Source organism: Ambystoma mexicanum, chromosome 2q (genome assembly GCF_040938575.1).
Source record: "Ambystoma mexicanum isolate Mex_15411 chromosome 2q, UKY_AmexF1_1, whole genome shotgun sequence".
NCBI lineage: Eukaryota > Metazoa > Chordata > Amphibia > Caudata > Ambystomatidae > Ambystoma > Ambystoma mexicanum.
In genome coordinates, this window is record NC_090924.1 from 307530335 (window position 1) to 307549852 (window position 19518).

At 46.1% G+C, this 19518-nt stretch overlaps 1 protein-coding gene across 1 annotated transcript in view; it reads right to left on the reverse strand.

Annotated features, from left to right (window-relative positions):
* LOC138569360 (otoancorin-like) overlaps window positions 1–19518 on the reverse strand; it is a 209496-nt gene that overhangs the window by 114442 nt on the left and 75536 nt on the right. The window contains exons 7-8 of the mRNA XM_069647277.1: window positions 19045–19206; window positions 1777–1979 (exon numbers count right to left, since the gene is read on the reverse strand). Of these exons, the coding sequence (XP_069503378.1) occupies window positions 1777–1979; window positions 19045–19206 (365 nt within the window). The remainder of the gene's footprint in view (window positions 1–1776; window positions 1980–19044; window positions 19207–19518) is intronic.

Consider the following 19518-nt stretch of genomic DNA (forward strand, 5'->3'; position numbering starts at 1 on the left):
TAAGGACTCTGGATGTGCTGCTCCTAACCTCTTACGAGCAGCACTTGCCTCACATCTCCCGGACTAAGTGAGTCTCGGGAGGATAGCTCAGGGAAGCAAGATGACGCGGAGCAACACAGGTTCGATCCCCGTGTCCGCGCTTAGAAACCTCTGGGTATTAAGCGCGTTATAAATAACCAATTATAATTATAATTGGTCTCCTTTTCATATTTGTCCAGTTTTTCCACTAAAACATATTACAACTGAACTCCCTGATCGAGACTGGTTATCAAAGAGGTTCTAGTTACAGTTCCATCTGGACTTAGCGCTAAAGCAGAGTTTAGTCGTCCCAGTTTACATGTGGGACTTGTTACCCTCGCAAGATTCAGGCCAGCAATGGACTCGTGACTATCAGGGCAAGCTCTTCTACTTCACACTGTCGGGCAACTGGTAGTAAAACTAGGGATGTTCACAAATGGGTAATTTCCCTTTTGTCAATTTTCGGAAACTGTGGCCCACATTACGATCCTGGCGGTAGGGGGTTAACGGCGCTGGTAGAGCTGCTTGCGCCGTTAACCCCCTACCGTCTCATTACAAGGTCTGCTAGCAGGTCCTGCAAGCAGACCAGGATGCTAACAACAGGCCCGTCATTAACGGCCCGTTGTCAGCATCCTCCCCATTCCCATTGAGCCCTATGGGGGCTTGAATGGGAATGGGGAAGGACCGGGTCTGTGTTCCCTGAATGAGAAAATAACGGGCCCTCCAAGGTCAGAATAGCTCGGTATTTCCCCATTCAGGGAACCCGGACCCAGTCCTTCCCCATTCGCATTCGAGCCCCCATAGGGCTCAATGGGAATGGGGAGGATGCTGACAACGGGCCAGCAAATGAACAATTGTCACTTTTTCCTAGCTGAAACTCTGCTCTTTCTACCTAAAGCTGAAATACCCTCCACCAGAATTAAAGAAAGCAAGGCCTGCTGCTGGGGTATCATGTTGCTGTCAGTGCGCAAAGTCCACGGTCTACACAAATCAGGCATACCATGATTTCTGCACGGTTTCTACTCACTACATGATCTTGGTGGATTTGTGAGAAAGAGTGGGGGCACAGAATATAATGACTGAATCCGAAACCTCCATCCTCTCTGTCGCACACAAACCTGACATCTACGCCTGCTCCTAATTTTGATGCGGCCAGAGATGCAGTGGATTCCTGTGGGATCCACGTGTTTGTGTACCTTCAAAAATCAGGCAGGTTGCAAAGGAATCCATGTAAATGCCTCCCACCATGCAAAGACCTGGCAGGCGTCACCATGCACAGACATGGCAAGTGGCACCATGCACAGACCTGGCAGGCGACACCATGCACAGACATGACAGGCGACACCATGCACAGACCGGGCAGGCGGCACCATGCACAGACATGGCAGGCGGCACCATGCCCAGACCTGGCAGGCGACACCATGCACAGACATGACAGGCGGCACCATGCACAGACCGGGCAGGCAGCACCATGCACAGACATGGCAGGCGGCACCATGCACAGACCTGGCATGCGGCACCATGCACAGACATGGCAGGTTGCCTTTTAAGACTGTGTTGATGCTGGGGTGTAAGCATGCAGGGAAATGGGATGGAGGGGATCCCTGATACATACACACACACACACATACAAACACACGCACACACACGCACGCACTCTCTCTCTCTCTCATAATCACACACACACTACTAAAGTTGCACTGCAGTATGGAATTGTACACACGAGCTGAACTTGCAGAGTTCCCCACCAGTACTCACACTTCCTGGAATCCCTGACAGGAATCGATTTTGAGCAGGAGGCATTCCAAGCTGTGTGTGTTGATGACAGTAAGAAATGGCTGGAGTTTCATCTGAAACAGTTGTCCCAGAGCACTGTGGTTTGAAACATCTGTCCTCTGAATCTCTCTTGCCCAGATACCGCTGAGTAAAAACTTGCTCCATGATGGATTGAGGTTAGAAAACTGCCCAAGAGAGAAAAAACACAAGTAAAGAAGAAATGGGGATCATTATTCGAGTCACTGGCTGGAAGTCCTAAGGAAGAAGCCTTGTGAAAAAGATAAATGGTGTAATGTACAATGAGCCCCGACACACTACCCAACAGAAAAATATCTAACACAACATTTAAAAGACATTCCCAGAGAACTATAGAAACACAGCACAGCCAGTAGGCCTCATTACATGTTGGGCGGTATTCCGGTGTTAAATCTGCCGGAATACCACCCAACGGAATTACCGTTACCGTCACTTGGTGTGGCGGATTTACTGCCAGATTACAGCTGGTGGTGGTGGCGTTAGTCCCCATTCATTTGGAGTCAATAATACGCCATTGGGTATTTCGGCGGAATTACCGCCAGCGGAATTATTGCCCTGGTAATTCCACCGATTTTGCAGATTTTTCGGTGGAACGTGGGGGTCTTCACCTTCACCATAATGCTGGAGGTCAATCCCCCACTCTAGGGCCAAACTTGTAGTATAGCGGTGCGGTAAAAGTGGCAGTAATTCCGTTACTGCCACTTTTTCCCCACACCGCCATACTTGTAATGAGGCCCACTGTAAAGCATTAAGAGCAAGCCAGAAGCTTTGAACATCGGACACTCCTGTGATCCAGATTTGAAGGGAGTTCCAGACACCAGTCCTGGCACCACACGCAGTAGACACCAGTCCTGGCACCACACGCAGGAGACACCAGCCCTGGCACCACACGCAGGAGACACCAGCCCTGGCACCACACGCAGGAGACACCAGCCCTGTTGCCACACGCAGGAGACACCAGCCCTGGCACCACATGCAGGAGACACCAGTCCTGGCACCACACGCAGGAGACACCAGCCCTGATACCACACGCAGGAGACACCAGCCCTGATACCACACGCAGGAGACACCAGCCCTGGCACCACACGCAGGGGACACCAGCCCTGGCACCACACGCAGGAGACACCAGCCCTGGCACCACACGCAGGAGACACCAGCCCTGGCACCACATGCCGGAGACACCAGCCCTGGCACCACACGCCGGGGACACCAGCCCTGGCACCACACGCAGGAGACACCAGCCCTGGCACCACACGCAGGAGACACCAGCCCTGGCACCACACGCAGGAGACACCAGTCCTGGCACCACACGCAGGAGATACCAGCCCTGATACCACAAGCAGGTATTCAGGGAATCAGATGTTCCATTTACACCCACATTTAGGTGATAAACCCCTAACCTGGCAAATTATTTAATTCCCGCATGCTAAGCATGCACAGGAGTTATCAATACGGTACACATCCTGAAGCCACTGTGATGGAAGGGGATATTCCTGAAGCTTGCAAGAGGACCAAGATTGTACAAATCTGTACTAAGGACTTGAGGTCATACCTGAAGTGCTGTCTGCCAATTTCCTTGCTCTATAGAGACGCCAAGACCTTTGAGGGTGTGCTTTGTAGTCAACTTCAGGAATTGACTTTGATAAAGACCATTGGGCCGCATTCCAACCTTGCCTTTATCCTGGCGGTAAACCTGCCAGGATACCAGCAAAGGCTGTAACAGTTTCTGGCACTCGGCATGGCGGCATTGCCGCTGGATTTCGAGTGCCAGAGGGACAGAGTTAATCCCCATTCATGGACTCCAATAGGAAACCATGAGAGGATTTGCCGGTAATGAGAGCTTTTTTTGCTGGTAGGGCGCCTGCCTTACCTCCATCTGGAGGTAACCCAGGTGCCCCGCGGGTAAACCCGTAATTGTCCGGTCCGGAAAAGTGCCGGCATCCATGAACACCGGCACTTTTTTACCATAGCAGCCGACTTTGATGTCCTTAAGCCTGCCATGCTTTAAAAAGGGCAACAATACAGCGGATCAATGCTTGACTCTCCACTTGATCAGGACCACGCCATGCTCTATCAAAACCAAGACGCTTTACATGGTAATTCACAATCTGAATACAGCTTTTGAACTTGCTCCCTGTCGAAAACCTTTGGAATTTATTTTTAACTTGGGTTTCTTAATAGATTTCTAAACTGCACAATGGGTTTATATCATATGATATGATAGTTTATTTATATAGTGTCTATACATAATGTGTTTCAAAGTGATTCAAGGCAAGGGAGGGGACAAGGGAAAATACAATTCCATTCTAACAGGCCATGAACAGTAAGGATGTGAAATTCACTATCGTACTCGGCCTGAAGACATTTCAGATAGTGCAAGAGCTAAGACATGGATAAGGAAGGGAGGGGGAGAGTGGGAAGGAAATGGAAACAGACAGGCGACTACCGTACTAGGCCAGACGACATTTCTGGTAGAGCCGGAGAAAAACAAAAGGTGAGGAAGAGGGGTGCAGAAAGGGAGGGGAGGAACAAAACAAGCGACTATTGTACTAGGCCTGCCCGTGAGGTTTAGCGGGGGGTGAGGGTGGGAGAACTGTACGATGCCATTCCGAGAATCCTGTGGCATACACAATGGATGCCTTCTGTCGGCCTTACTGGTAGTTCTGCTTTAAAATGGATCAGATTCCTGGTTGAAGTCAAACAACACAGGAACCTTGAATTTCTGGAAGACCTGTCTCGGTGCTGACCTTTGCAGATGATGCAGTCTTACTGGCTAAAACAGATTGCTCTGAAGAAATGACTGCATACCTTTATGACTTTTTGGGATGACCATGGCTTGGTAGTGACTTCTGCCAAGTCAATGGTTATGGTGGTGGTGGTGGAGGAGAAGGCCCTAAGTAGACATTTATTAATGAAGATAAGTCACCAGAGATGGACAAGACGTGTGCCTACCTGGGTATTCACTTGTTGGTGAACTTACTTTGGGTTCTATCATTCTATCACTGCACTGGAGGCGCAGGACAATCTCCGTTTCATCTGCCACCAGGCGTTTCAACGAGAAATCGAATGCGCCAGTAACCTCTGCAGCCGAAGTATGGGGGCCATAAGGCAGAGATTGTGTCCCTGCGATAGAAAATGGCTTCCGAAAACCTCTGTCAAGTCAACAGCTAATGTGATTATCCACCATGAGGCAAATATTGGGCGGGGAAGGGGATACAATACTATATAGCGTGTGGTGCGTGGCGTGGTCAATGTGTGGTGTTGTGAAGAGCATTTGCCTGTGTGGCCATTGTACAGGAGCTGTTTCCCATGACAAAATGAACAAAATCAAATGGCTAACAAACGTGAGGCAGGCGTTTTTCCTACTAGTGCTTGAATCATGGATCCTTGACCCAGGTAACACCCTACTGAGCTTTGTGGCAGTACTAAACTCCTCTATGCTGAAATACAAGAGCGTGTGCAGGCTGCGGCATGAGGGAAATTGGCATGAGGTCCAACTTGAGCATCAATGACCGTGGGGGCTAGTCATAATATCTGGACCAGGTGATCATTCCTTTAGATAGATTTTTGCGGAACAGAACAAGACTACATACATTACATCTGAGAAGCAATGTAGCCCAGTGCAGGCTTAACTTGTATCAATGTGGCCGCTGCTCTTGCTTGAGGGAAATGCTAGAAACTATGGGCTGGATTCATGGACACTTTCAGGTCACATTTGCACCACACTAAACATTCCATGAATTCCAGTGCAAAGTCACTTTGCACTGCCAACAAACACCCTGATTCACAGAGAGCAGTGCAAAGTGTATTTTTGCAGTGTAAATTCACTTTGCACTGTGCAAAAAATTCCATGAACCAGACGATAGGTCTAATTTTCTTCTTTTCCGCCCACTTGATCGTGGATTGAGGAGAAGACGGTTGGCCCCTCTCTTCAAGGAAGTTGGATATACAAATCCTGGAGCGGTTATTGTCTTTCCCATTTATGTAGGGAGCAGGTACCAATTATTTGTCTTGGCAACTTTTATTGGTCTGGTTCTGGTATGCAGAAGCAACTTGGATAAGATGCAGCTACCGGGAAGGTAGAAGTCCTAGGGCTTTTGATGTCCACTAGCAAGGTAACTAGCAGCCAATGTCATCATGGAATGCAATTTTAATAAGCTCTTCATCTGATGCTTTCAGCTTTGCTCTTTTTTTAGCTAGTTCTGCATGGGGGGTTGCGGGGCCCAGGAGATGTTATTATTCTTAACACCTCTGTGATGGTATAATGGATACGACGCCGTTTCATCGACAGTCATTTCTTCAGTGGGTGTTTTCACTAAAAACACTTTGCAGAAAAAAATAATTGATATTTTTTTGGGTGTGGACGGCAGATAAGGGGTTTGCGTCGGGAACAATAAAAAATCAGTGCCTTGAGAACCGCCCCAAAACATTTTTAAAAATGTTGATGACTTTTTTCAGTAGAATTTGTTCGTAAAAACACCTGTAAAAATCACTGCCGATGATATGACATAGAACCAGTATAATGTGTGCTTATAGTGCTAAAAATACCTATTTCTTTATCGCAATGGTGCATTTCTATGGAGTGTACTTTTTGAATCTGAAATAAACAGAATTCACTGACTGACACGACTCACAAGATGGCGAGCCTCGTTATAGGTTGGGTGGACATTCTAGAACAAATCCTGCCAGCGGGGATTTCCACCTTCACCAGTAGTACTTATGCAAGCCCACCCCATGCAGAAATAGTTACTGTCGGAGGTAACCACTGAGTGTATGTTTTTTTAAAACATTTTCCTCGTCCATGACTTTAGTGTGAAAGTGGAAATAGGTAATTTACAATAGCTGTTTGTACCATTACTGTACACTTTTTATTGCAGAAAACAGTCAGTACTGGGCCTTTTTAGCATACCATGGGTAAGGGGGCAAAGGGGGCACGAGAGAGCTGCCTGAAGTCCCAAAGCCTTCGCTAAACCCAAATTGTGTATCAGCAAAGCGGTTCTTAGTTGCCACCCAGTCATTCAGACGCTTATATACATCAGGTGTCCAAATATTTTAGAAAATCCCTCTAATTAAGTTATTGGACGATAAAAAGAAGTGACGTCCTTATGTCCCTTCTTATGAAACAGACCCATTAGAGCCCACCATGCCAACCAGATCTATGTTCCCACATTCAAAAGAACGAGAGCTGGAGGATCTAGCTTCCAACACCTCGCACCCAAAAACTGGAACTCCCTACCAACTTCATTAGGGAATGAAAAATCATGCACCACCTTTTGCAAAAACCTAAAAACCTTTCTATTCTGCTAAATGTTGACCAGCATGCTCAGCTATGCTTGCACTGTAACCATAGCAAAGCATAACTTTCTGACCCTCTTGTCTCGTACCACCTATCAATGCACTATTGCAACTGACTGTTTACTCCATAACTATGTATGTCTAAGCTTAAGCCTACTGTAACAGCGCCACAATGCCTCAGGGCAGTTCTGCACGCTTTATAAATGCAAATAAATAAAAAATAAAAAAATGAATTGGAAGTATTTTCAACCTATTCTTTTTTTTTTTTTTATTGAAATATTGACTCCGTTTTTAAGGAACTGAATTTTATCAAAAGTTGTGAAAGTTTGTCCTCCTTCTTCGATTATGGAGGGAATGGCTTCACGCAACGCCACCGCAGGTTATTCTCCAACGGATGCTTACTCCGGAGACACCTCTCGTGCGTTACGACTTACGGTGGAGGGTGAAGAAAGAGAATCTGACGTTTGCTGTGGATGCACTGGAGTTCCTTTGGAGTTTATTTCTTTCATCTCTAGTTCAATTAGCTTGGCCATTGCCACTGCCCAACTCGTTTTCTCTCCTGAGATTAGTCTATCCCACCACTCGTCGGGCTCCAAGATCCAGGCGTTCTCGATCAGAGGGTGAAGGTAGGCTATTCTGTTTTCCCTGGTCGTAGGGCAGTCGATCACTAGGTGTTTTGACAGATTCGATCGTAGTCTGGTCTTTGCAGAGGCGGCAAGTCTTGACGGTCTTTGGGTCACGAATGGCCATAATTTCCCGTGTCGGGAGTAGGTTCAATCTGGCTTTCAGAAGTAAGGTTCTCAATTTTTTATCAGGGAATTTTAGGCAGTAGTTTAGTGGCTTCTTTAATTTGTTAAACGTGGGCGGTAGGTTGGATAAAAGTTTGTTTTTAGTCGCCTTTTCCACTGTGGTGATCCAATCCCAATCTTCCATTTTGCGCTTGATGCGGTATGAATTGGAAGTATTTTCAACCTATTCTAAACATCTGATTGCATGTCTATTGGGATAAAAACATCAGAATCTGTTATTTAAAGTGACCCCCAAATTTGAACATTTAATTTAAAGAGACCAGCAGGAATGAAATGTGGGCCTGAGCTCTTGTTAGATTTATTTTTGCTGAAATTGTTTTTTTGTTTTTTTTATCCGGGTTATGGTGAAGACAATGTTGTTTTTATTGGAGGTTTATTCTATTCCTTCCCTTGACGGGGCTTTTTCTATTGGTCACTTGTTCACCAACTAATTGGGCTGCTGCAATCATTGATGAGATGAAACATTTTGTTTCACTATTCTGGTTCACTTTAGGGCAAGTTCCCTTTGCAATAATTCACCAGAATCGCCACAAGTTGTTATTATCAGCAGTCTCCAAAAGGTTCTCCCAGATTTCCGTGGGCAGTTCACATTTCCTTTCATCGCTGTCCTGCATGCCTTTTGCTTCTCATTTATATCCTTGCTACCGCTGTCATCTCTTCCCACAGGGACTTTCTCACATCCATCCTTTTTTTATCAAGTCCCCTCAAACTATGATTGGTGGGGCAGGTAAAGCATTCTCCCCCGCTGCACATACGCGGTCTGATTGACACCTGGCCTAGTAGGATCATTGTCTCGTCAAACAGTTGTGTATAGGCGCGTTATAAACGCCATATCATATCATATCATATGTATTGCGTAGTTTATCTGATAAATGCTTGATTGTCCACTAATGAAGTTCGTGGCCTTGTCTCTTGTTTGGTAATGGAAGCATAAACCTTCACTACATAAAAAGGATGAAGGGCCCCATTTGAGAGAAAAAGGGATAAGATTTCATTTCAATGCAATGATCGTTTTTTCAATTGTGTACTTATGAGATGGGTCGGTGTGTCTTTAGCCCAGGTTTCCTGAAATAATAACAGGACATGGACTTTCACAAATTCACACCTACTGTTCGGGTTTCCTCAGATATTCCATGTTGGTCTTGACAATGGTATTTTGGTAGTATGTGGTCTTGGCAGTGATGATCCGTAGTCTGCGTGTAGTTCCTTGAGCGGGGCAAGGTCAAATGCAGTGCAGGATTTTTGCCAATTCTATACTTGTTTTCTGATGGTTCGTTTGTTGAAGTTGAGACCTTGAGTGGACCAGGGTGTGGAAGGTTTAGGCTTGAGGGTGCACTGTTTCACTGGGGCATGGTGGTTGATGTTGTTTGTGTGGGTGGTGTTTAGTTCTTGGAGAAACGAGTCACAGTCTTGGTTCGTCAGCAGTAGACTCGCCCTTTGAGGTGGAGTTTGGCGAGATCTTGTGTGAGAGCCTCCACTGGGCATTTCTTGAATGATATGAAGGCTTGTTTGCTGGTTTTCCAATGGGTTTGCATGAGCAGTATGGTGTGACTAATCTCAAAGGGGATTGCTAGATGGTCTAACCAGTCTAGCAGGATAGGAAAGCTGTGATGGAGGGCGGGAAGGCAGGTGATGATGATGTTGAGGTATTACCTTTCCTTTGATGTTGCACAGGATATATGATAGCAGCAACTTAACCTATGAGGCTGTACCATCCATAACAGTACTATACCTGGACAATGAAGCTTTATTTTGCATAAGATGGCAGTATTTTGGCATTTGAGAGTTATTTGGCATATGTTGCTGTAACATGGGCAGGTGTGGCTGCATTTTGCATGTGATGACTGTACCTGTATTATGAAGCTTTACTTGGCATAGGATAGCAGTAAATATCCATGCTTGACTGTACTAGCATAAGGCGGCAATGCCCCCGCACTATGACGTGCCCGATGTGTTTGCACCTAGCAAATAATTGCAGCACACCTCACACCTCAAGCCGTCCACCACAAATGAACACGGGCGCAAAGTAAAATCAAAAAATGTTTCTGTCCTGTTAACCTTTTCATTTTATTAATTTCATGTGTCCCTTCCTACGACACGATTGTTTCTGCATATTTGTGTGTATCTAGGGGTGTTTGTATTGCTCTGCATGCCGTCTAGGACAGCTTTATAGTGAATTCCCTCCATGCTCGATGGCAGCCTACTGTCGTAAAACACAATCATTGTGAATTTGCACAAATCACTCTTCAAAATGCTAGTGTGCAGCGGACCATCCGACTCTAAATTCTGAGATGGCGGGCAAGTGCGGGAGAAGCGGGCAGGAAAGCAGAATCGCGAACAAAAGCTCCATGTACTTCCTTTATACTTAGGGTTACGGATGACATGTAAAATGGCGGGAGTGGGAGAAATTGACTAGTGAGAAGGAAATCAGACTCAGTAAAAGGGACTCAATTATTGCAATGACCTTCTGTAGCATTAGTGAAGGTTGCAGCTGGTTTTCTCGGGCTATAAATGGCTGCCACACATGACCGAGGATTCCAGGATCTTCAAGGAGGCTAAAGATTAGCGTGCCCTTGATAAAGCCCCTGGAAAAGGCACTAACCTTCCTCGCTCATTCTTCCACCTTTGATCTTGTCAATCACTGAGGTCAGAGTCAAGCAGAGGAAGAGGCAGTGACTAAAGTGATGCTAAGAGAGCAGAGGCTTACCTACTGCTTTTTCGAGCCATAGCTTCAGATGTATATGTCATTCAGCTACCCACAAGTCACTGGAAATTAATTAATGTAATTCATTTGGTTATGTATATCACACTTTATACCAGGTTCCAGCCTCTTAAGTGCAGGACCGGGTATCGAACCCAGGTTGTCTGGCATTATTTTGCTCCTCCCACTTGCAAACAAAGCCTGGCAAACTATTCAGTTCCTTAAGCAAGGATGACGGGATGAAGAGGCATGTGATGTGTAATGACAAGTGACCCATGTCTCCTACCTAACTGTCAATCAATTATAGGTGGATAACCCCTGGGGGTGGAGGGGTTGAGGAATTTAGCGTGGGCAAGAGAGTCAGTGGCTGAGCACATGAGCAACATTATAATGTTTATGTTGTGGCAGTTGGTTCTTCGTCATACCTAAAGGCCTGATGTTTCCCAATGGATAACTCAGATATAAACATTTGAATGGTCTAATATAGTCTGTTAGGCTGGGCTATGCCGGGCGTTATAGGTCTGGAGATCTAGTTCAAGGTTCAAGGCCCCAGCAAAGCAGGAGCTCAGTGGGCCTCATAAATTCTATTGAAGACCCGAAAAAGAACTTCAGTCCATGCATGAGTCTTTCTGCCATTGTCAAAAGAAAGTTTTAAAAAAACATGAAGGTGACCTCTGAGCCACAAGGTCATTTCGGTTTGGTTGTCGATGTACGGCATGTCTTCGATTATTCACAAACTTGCTCAGATGGGAAATATTGATCTCAGTGCCAGTGACCTTCAAGCCCTGACCTTCAAGCCTGGACTCCACCTGCCAAAGGACCTCGGGGCACACCTGCCTGGCACTGGTGTCCCTGCAGCCGCATCTCTGCATGTTTACTGATGCTAAAACCCCAAGTTGCTAATGATTCCAGTACAGCAGCTGTGCGAAGAAGCCGGGCTAGTGTATGCATGTATGCTGTTGCAGGTGAAGGGTCATTTTGATGCACACAATTCATTGCACTAGGATCAGCATTGATGCTTTTGGAGCCAAGATGGAGTCCTTTTGCACGTGGCACCCGAGGCAGCCACTTAGAAATGCCTTGTTGTAGCATCAGCGAAGAATCAGCCTTCAGCAAGAATACGTCAGACCGTGCAACCTCCCAACGCATGCCTGCCTGGAGTGCGGCACACTTGTGAACAGTTCGCGATGCGATACACCCAGCGACCATTAGGGGGTGCTGCGTGGAAACAGAAAAGCACCATCCTCAACCAGCGTTTGAGCTGATCAGTTCTGAGGCTCGCTGGCTGCAGTGCCCTCTGCAACACTAGCGCCTTAGACCTCAGCATGCCACCGGGTGGCGCGGGTGTGAAATGGTCCCTATTAGTCCCGGGGAGAGCTCAAATCTTACAGCCACAGCTGGGGCTGCGAGCGTCCTTCCCTAGTCCTGATGAAGGCAGGTTTCAAGGAGAGCAGCGACAGACACCATTCTCCCTGCTTCCATATCCCTTAGGCATGACCCTCCGGGCCGAGCGTGGAAGAAGAAAACGGGGCTGCCCGTTGGCAAATTGTAACTGTGCATGGGGCATTCTAGATCATGCCCATTCCGGCTTGGCATAGCCTGGCAATGGAAGTGAAACGTGCAGCATTCCAGAATGACATAGGAAAACACTAGGGCTAATGGGACAATTCAAGTGCAATATGAGGCACGCTGTGACACACTAGGGGGCAGCGGGGTCTTTTGGCGGCAACGAGCCAAGCATGAGGCCCAACTGGGGATAATGGGGCAGTTCAAGGAGCGAAGTGCGAGATAGTTGGGCAAAGTTAGGCGCAAGCAAAGCAACAAGGGCAAATAAGTAGGCATTTGGCCTGCGCCGGGGCAATGAGAGTGGCATGGGGCAAAGCTTAGGGCGGTTTGGGGGGAACTAGTGTAGCACAGGGAGGTGTGGAGGCAATGAGGCAATTCTGGGATAATGGGATTGACCTGACGACAAACCTTGTGTAATAGAGGAGGCCTGGGGACGATGCGAATGATATGTGGCAAGTGGGGGGAAATGAAAGAGCAATTGGACAGACCATGATGTGGCACATCGAGATAGGGCACTTCTTAGGGCAATGAGAGTGACATGGAACATTACGGGAGACGATGGGGCAGGTTTTTGTCCTGGAAGGATAGCTCAGTGGTAACGTGCTCACCTTAGAAACAAGACGACACAAAACAACACAGGTTCGATCCCCGGGTCCGTGCTTAAAAACCTCCAGGTATTTATTGCGTTATAAACACGCAACTAAGAGACATATTCCTGGAACAGCGCCTCTATTCCCCCGGGGCTGTGTGAGCGCTTTAAAAATATAAATTAACAAAAAAAGTGAGTGTCTTAAAGGTGGGCAATGACTGTGACATAGGGCTGAACCCGCCCAACAAGGCATTTTATGGGAATAGAGTGGGGCAAAATTGGGGGGCACAGCATAGCTGATATTGATTGTATTTTATGTTGCGGTTGCTCTGTTGGTATCTTATTAGATGCACAGGAATATTGGTGTGCACTAATTATAAATCTACGGGCACAGTATTTAAAACTGGTGTCACTGCCAGATGTGATTTTTCAGTGTCGTAGTGATGAAATGTATCCAGAATGTATTCAGAAACATGTCACAAATGTGTGTGTCTACTGTGTACCTTGTGTTTCTACATTGCACACAATTTGTATTTGTATATATGGGTTATTTATATGGCGCTTATACAAGACAGTGGTTCAAAGCACCACAAGGCAAAGTGTAGGGGACAAGGGTAAAAATAAACAATGGAAATGACAACGAATAAATAAGAAAAAACGCACAACAGCGGCACTACGAGGCCTTGTCACATTCAGAACATGCAAGTGCAGAGAGAAGAAGAAGTGGGGGGGTGGTAGGTGGGGGGTAAGTGCTAGACGGCCCCGACCCGCGGTTGGGGAAGTATGTGCTAAAGGGCTCCCAAGGGAGTGGGAGGGAAGTGCCGGGGGTGCCTGTTGGGGAGGCACCAGGTAAGAGCACAGGCAGGGGCATCCCAGGCCTCACAAGCTGAGGGGTTGTCAATCGTCTGATTTGCACATGCAAGATGTGCTCCAGTGAAATACTCCTGCATACTGTTGGTGACCTGGCATCTGAAGTATTTAACAACCCACAAAATGATGGGTGGAAGGTTTAGAAATAAATCTGAACCACTGGCATTGCAACCTTCCACACCACTGTTTTTTAGCCCGTCTGCACCATTGTGAAAGGGGTCCAGCCATATGCAAATCAGTCAGGTACTGCCACCAATGGTAGCCACCCCGCCCGAACTGCTAGGCCAGGCCCCCTCTGCACAGAAACGCAAGCAACCCAAGACATGTGTCGGCCTTGTTGGGCCTTCTCAGTGAGGTGCAGGTTGGTTCCCTATCGCAGCAAACAAGGAACCCACATCTGGCCATATCCTCTCTTACATAGGGAAATAGAAACCTTCCAGCCATCACCTCTTTTGTTTTGCTATTGTCATTCCAAGTGGGACGGGTATGTCCAGACGTGGGTGCCGTGCCTGCTGGGCCTAGCGACCCAACTACTCCTCACTGACAACACCGAATGAGGCTGAAACATGTCTCAGGATGCTTGTGATCTCGTTCAGAAGGGAAGTGACCAAGCAGTTTGGGCTGGACTGCCCCTTTGGTCGTTCCCTTTTAGTAATGGCTTGGCAGGCGAAGAACGAAGGTCTGGAGGGTTGCCAAGAGCAGTTCCAGAGGTTAAGATTTATTCTAAACCTTCCAGTCACCCCCTCTTTTGTTTTGCTATTCTCACCCCGAGTGGGACGGGTATGCCAAATATGGGTGCTGGGCCTAGAGACCCAAGCTACCCCTCACTGATGAATCCCAATGAGGCCGAAACACGTCTGGGGAGGCTTGTGGTCTGGTGCGCAAGGAAAGTGACCAAGCAGTTCGTACTGGACTGCCCCTTTGGGGGTGGGACCAAGCCTGATTTGCATATGGTCTTTCCTCTTTTGTAATGGCTTGGCAGGTCGAAGAACGATGGTCTGGAGGGTTGCCCAGAGCACTGCCAGAGGTTAAGATTTATTGTAAACCTTCTGGCCATCACTTCTTTTATTTTGCTTTCTGAAGTATTCAAAGATTTTCTTGTATTCCACAACTACAACTGCCTGTAAAAGCAATATTTTTCAACATAATTTCACTATTTTGACCCATTTAAAATAATAGCTTCGAGAGACTTCCCTGTAGAGTTGATCCTCCCAAGTGGGTTAGAGCTCACTCAGTATTCTTGCTTACCTGTTCCGATTCTGGAAAAATATATACAGTCAGGCATTTTAAAAAGTCACCAGTTGCCACTGCTTTTGGAGCATCTTTATCCTTCGGGCAGGCTGCTTCTCTGGAAAGACTGCCAAGGGATCACCCAGTTCATCTGGATTGTCCTCTCAAGCATGATTTGCCTTCATTTCCCTTTATCGGGCCATCCTCCCAAACATCTTCCTTCAGCCTCCTTAGAGTCAATGGTAACGGTAATGGTAATGTTTATTTGTAAAGCGCCTATACAAAAGGCAAGTGTTTTAAAGGGCTCAGTAGGTTGAGAGGTACCGTACGCCAGGAACATCGATGTCACTGCACATTAGCTGCAAAGAAATATACACTAGATCTGCTCTAAATGTATCATGCGATGGCATGAGTGCATGCCCAGCAACATCCTGCTTCTGCTCTCCGTGAAAAATGGAACCTACAGTTATCTTCATTACAAAAAGAGAACCTGCAATTAAGGAAAACGCCAGGAATGCCTGGCAGACGTTTTAGCCAGCAATAATCTACGCATCGCCAACTTTCCAGCTGTTTGCACCTGGACGTATGAAGCAAGGCCGAGGGAGTTGAGTACAATTGTCTTTGTCCATGCCCCTTGCACACTCTGAGGAACTCTTCTGGCTCGTCTTCAAGTTCACAATCTGGCACCACTTAAGTACTGCCATGTGAACTCCACCGCAACAGACCGACAAGCCACTCAAACTTTGTAAGGGGATTGATTAGGCTTGCAGATCACTAAAAGTTGTCTTTTAACTGCAACTCACATTTGGATCTCAAACTGGAGTTCAGTATTGGCTGTAATGTTGGCTGGTTCGAGGCAGCCAGGAAGGGCCCTGAAACCTCTCAAAGAATTATGAGGTGATTTTCACCCTGGGGATGTTGTCTGGGTTGGAATGTCCCAGACGTCTGGAAGGACCTAACGTGAAAATATCACTTGTAATTTACATATATACACATATATTGTCAACATTCATGTTACATAGATGGTCCGTATTTAACTTCTTCATATTTCTACATGGAACATTTTATAAAAGCATGGTTTTGCATACAATTAAATATTTATTTATCAGAGACATAGGCTTTCCCGGGTTGCCCAATGGCTATATGGTCTTCACTTTTTACTTCCGTGAGAGCTCAATGTATTCCTGTCAGGCTGTGAAAGGTGATTTCTTGTTCTGATCTGTTTCTATGACCTAGGGTCCTTCTATAAGATACATGTCTCTGACAACAGATTTGAGCGTATATATATATATGTAAATTACAAGTGATATATTCACATAAGGTCCTTCCAGACGTCTGGGGCATTCCAACTCAGACAACATCCCTAGATACCTTTTGCACCCCACAGTGCAAGTGTGGCTTTTCTGGGAACAGGACCAAATAACCATTTGGAACCATAAAACCACCCATCGGATAGAAAAGACATATAACTAATGTACATTTGCGAGGCACAAACAAATCATGTGTGTCTCTGCCAATTAGTGATTTTTTTGCCACCTCACAAAACATAACTTCACTGGGAATTTCGTCTCCCTCAGAAATCAAATGCATTTGTCACTCTGAACTCACTGATTTTGCATAGCCAAAGTAAAGATACGCCTGCCATTCTGTTTTACCAATCATTTTCTGTTCCCTTGAGGAAGGAAAATGCGAGTCTCTCTGAGGCTTGTCACATATTTTGTGTTCACTCAGGAATAAAAGATATGTGTAACTCTGAAAAAACAGTGACTGATGTGTCACAACAAATCAGTCACTGCAATTTACAGGTGCCTCCGAAAGAATGTCTTACTCATAATCCTGCCTCTGTGATTTTATATTCCCTCAAGGAAAAATATATGTCTTTCCGAAAATCACTCTGCGTTTCTGCTTCATCATGAACACATCAGTTTATCACGCTCTGAACCCAGTAACGATTTTCTGCCCTCTCAGGACAAACAATCTGTTAACTTTCCCAGCAAAGTCTGGCTGATTAACAGTTCTGTTCTAGTTCCACCTTCATTCAAATTGCAAGCTATTTCAGTTACTGTAGTCTAGCCATGGGTTGCCAACAGAAATCAAAATGGCCACCTTTGATGAAGTAAAGGAGGCCTGAAAGGAAGCAGTGCTCAATCTATCTCAACAGGCGGAAGGCTGATGCCGGCACTGTTGATATTTCCAGGACAATCTTTGATCGACAAAGAGTCCACAGTTGTGCACATAGGCTACAGTGTGCCTTTCCTTTGTTTCGTTTTTCCTCCTTTTAATGCTCAGCAGGTTTATTTCCTTCAGGTAATATAACATCGCACCAGAAAAGGAAACATTGACTTTGTGGGTGATGGGTCTGGGATGAGAAATGTGACGCCATTGTCACAATCTTTATCAAGTCTTGTGTAGGAATATATACATTGTTACATCATTTATTGAGCCCTCAAAACACTTGTCATTGTGTATGTACATTCTATTAAGATAGAAAAGCACCACCTGCTTCAAAGTCTGCAAACTGAATCAACTGCTTAGAAACTGCAAGATTTATACATGTAACAAAATAGCTGTCCTTGTGGGTGGGACCTGACTACTATACAAGTGGACATTTCTCCTCTGTGATGAATTCAGTGACCCCACATGTGGCTGTAGACCCCGCTGAGTGGGACACACCCCACAGAGCAGGTTATTTGAACCATGTTTGTTCTCTGTAGAGGGGCTCCTACACTTTGGTAAAAATGTGCTAAGACACACCATTGAAGGTTTTGCCACTACTCGCAGGTCTGAGAATTGGCCATGTAGAGGAAGATTGGTTTCAGGGCCACTTCATGTGACACCTGGTCACACCATTGCCTAGAGGGCATTTCCAAACCTGTACTCAAGCTGACCTTTGCTGTGGCCTACCTCTTGCTGGGAAACAATTGCACACTAACCACCAGTCTTAATGGTGATACCTGGAGTGGGTCTGTGCCGGGGGCCATAACAAATGGGTTCTATGTCATTATTTCAATTTTTGTAGGTCGTCTAACCAAAAGACAGATTTCTTTCAGCTGATTTTAGGCGGCCTCCACAAATCGAAATAATGTAATTTCCTCATCCCCAACATCCTCTTCCAAGATCTAGTGCAAATCGGGGGGTTTCACTGCCCGAACCCCCTGCCCACAGTCCTCGCCATCTCCCTCCCCTCCTAACACCCCTGAGCCCAACAAAAAAATCACACAAACACACACAGGAACAACCAACACACATACACAAACACACACAAAGACACGTATTTGTTCTCCCTCCTGGCCGCTTCCAGGTCCTGGTGTGCCTGTCAGTCCCTACACACACTTGTGTGCATCGAACGGGCTGACAGTTAAAGACCGCTCTGTGCAGTCACAGAGCAGTCTTTCTAAATCGTTTTTTTTCCCGGTCTTTTTAAAAAGGTCTCTTGACCTAAGACCTCTTAATGGCCTCACAGACTCATTCTTTATAGAATAATCTCATTACTGACTTCAATGGTGTCTCAGTCACTGGAATTCAGTCATGCTAAGTCTTAATGATCTTGTAAACGTTACAGATCTCTAGAAAGGAGAGGCATGCGCCCCAGTCTGAGTGGCTTCCTAAAATTTGGTAGGATCTCCTTCATTCCAGGGTAATCTGACTCGCTGCCAGACTTAATGGTGACATAGACTTCAACGGTGTTTCACTCAATGACAGGAAGTATTCAAGCATTCATATTCTTCAAAAGCGTATCACTTACTATACGGCTTTACATGTGATATCATCGCACTTAGAAAACATTCCGCAACAGAAAAAAAGTTAGTTTTCTCCCTCTGTCAAGCACTTTTCCACATTTTCTAGGACTGGAGTTTGTTTATATAATTGCACTAGTCCTAAAATATGTTGGGAGGGCTATTTAGTGGGTGGAAAATAACATTGCGCCAGCACAGACTCGCAGTAAAGTCTCACTCACTAGAAGGCAGATTCACATGAGACTGGCCTCAAGGTGTTTGTAGCCTCTGATTGAATCTCATGCTCTAGAAGCAAATCCCACACATGGCCAGTCAGAATGCCACCCTCAAGGGCATCAACGTCTCCCTCGTCACAATCAACATGCCTACTATGTTTGTTGACTTACGATAAGTGTTCATTTTTATCCAAGGGCCTACCTGTTTTGCAAATTCACTGAGAACATGCTCACAGTAGGGCGTTTGCAGTCGTGAGAACAGCAGGTCCGAGTACTGGGAATCCAAGCTCATCAGTGACGCGTTGCTTTGGCAGCCGCCTAAATGGATCAAGAAATTTGTAGGCAAAATGACGAGCACAGAGTTCTGGAAATAAAAAAAGATAAAGGTCCAGTAAGGAATGGGTCACCAGTCAAACGGCAATCAACCGCAATGCAGTGCTAATCCCAATTCTGCATTCCCAGCCCATTGTCAGGTACCCGCCAGCCAATGTTGCAGGAGAGTTGCCCCTAGAAATGCGTTGACATATCTAAGAATTACATTATACCACAGCTGCGACAATGGTAATCACTGTTCATAGTAGAGTGGAAGGCCATGTGAGCATATGGGCAGCCCTGCCGCATATTCGATTTAGAGGCTCCAAGACAGTGTAAGCATGCTGGCTGGGACATCATCAAG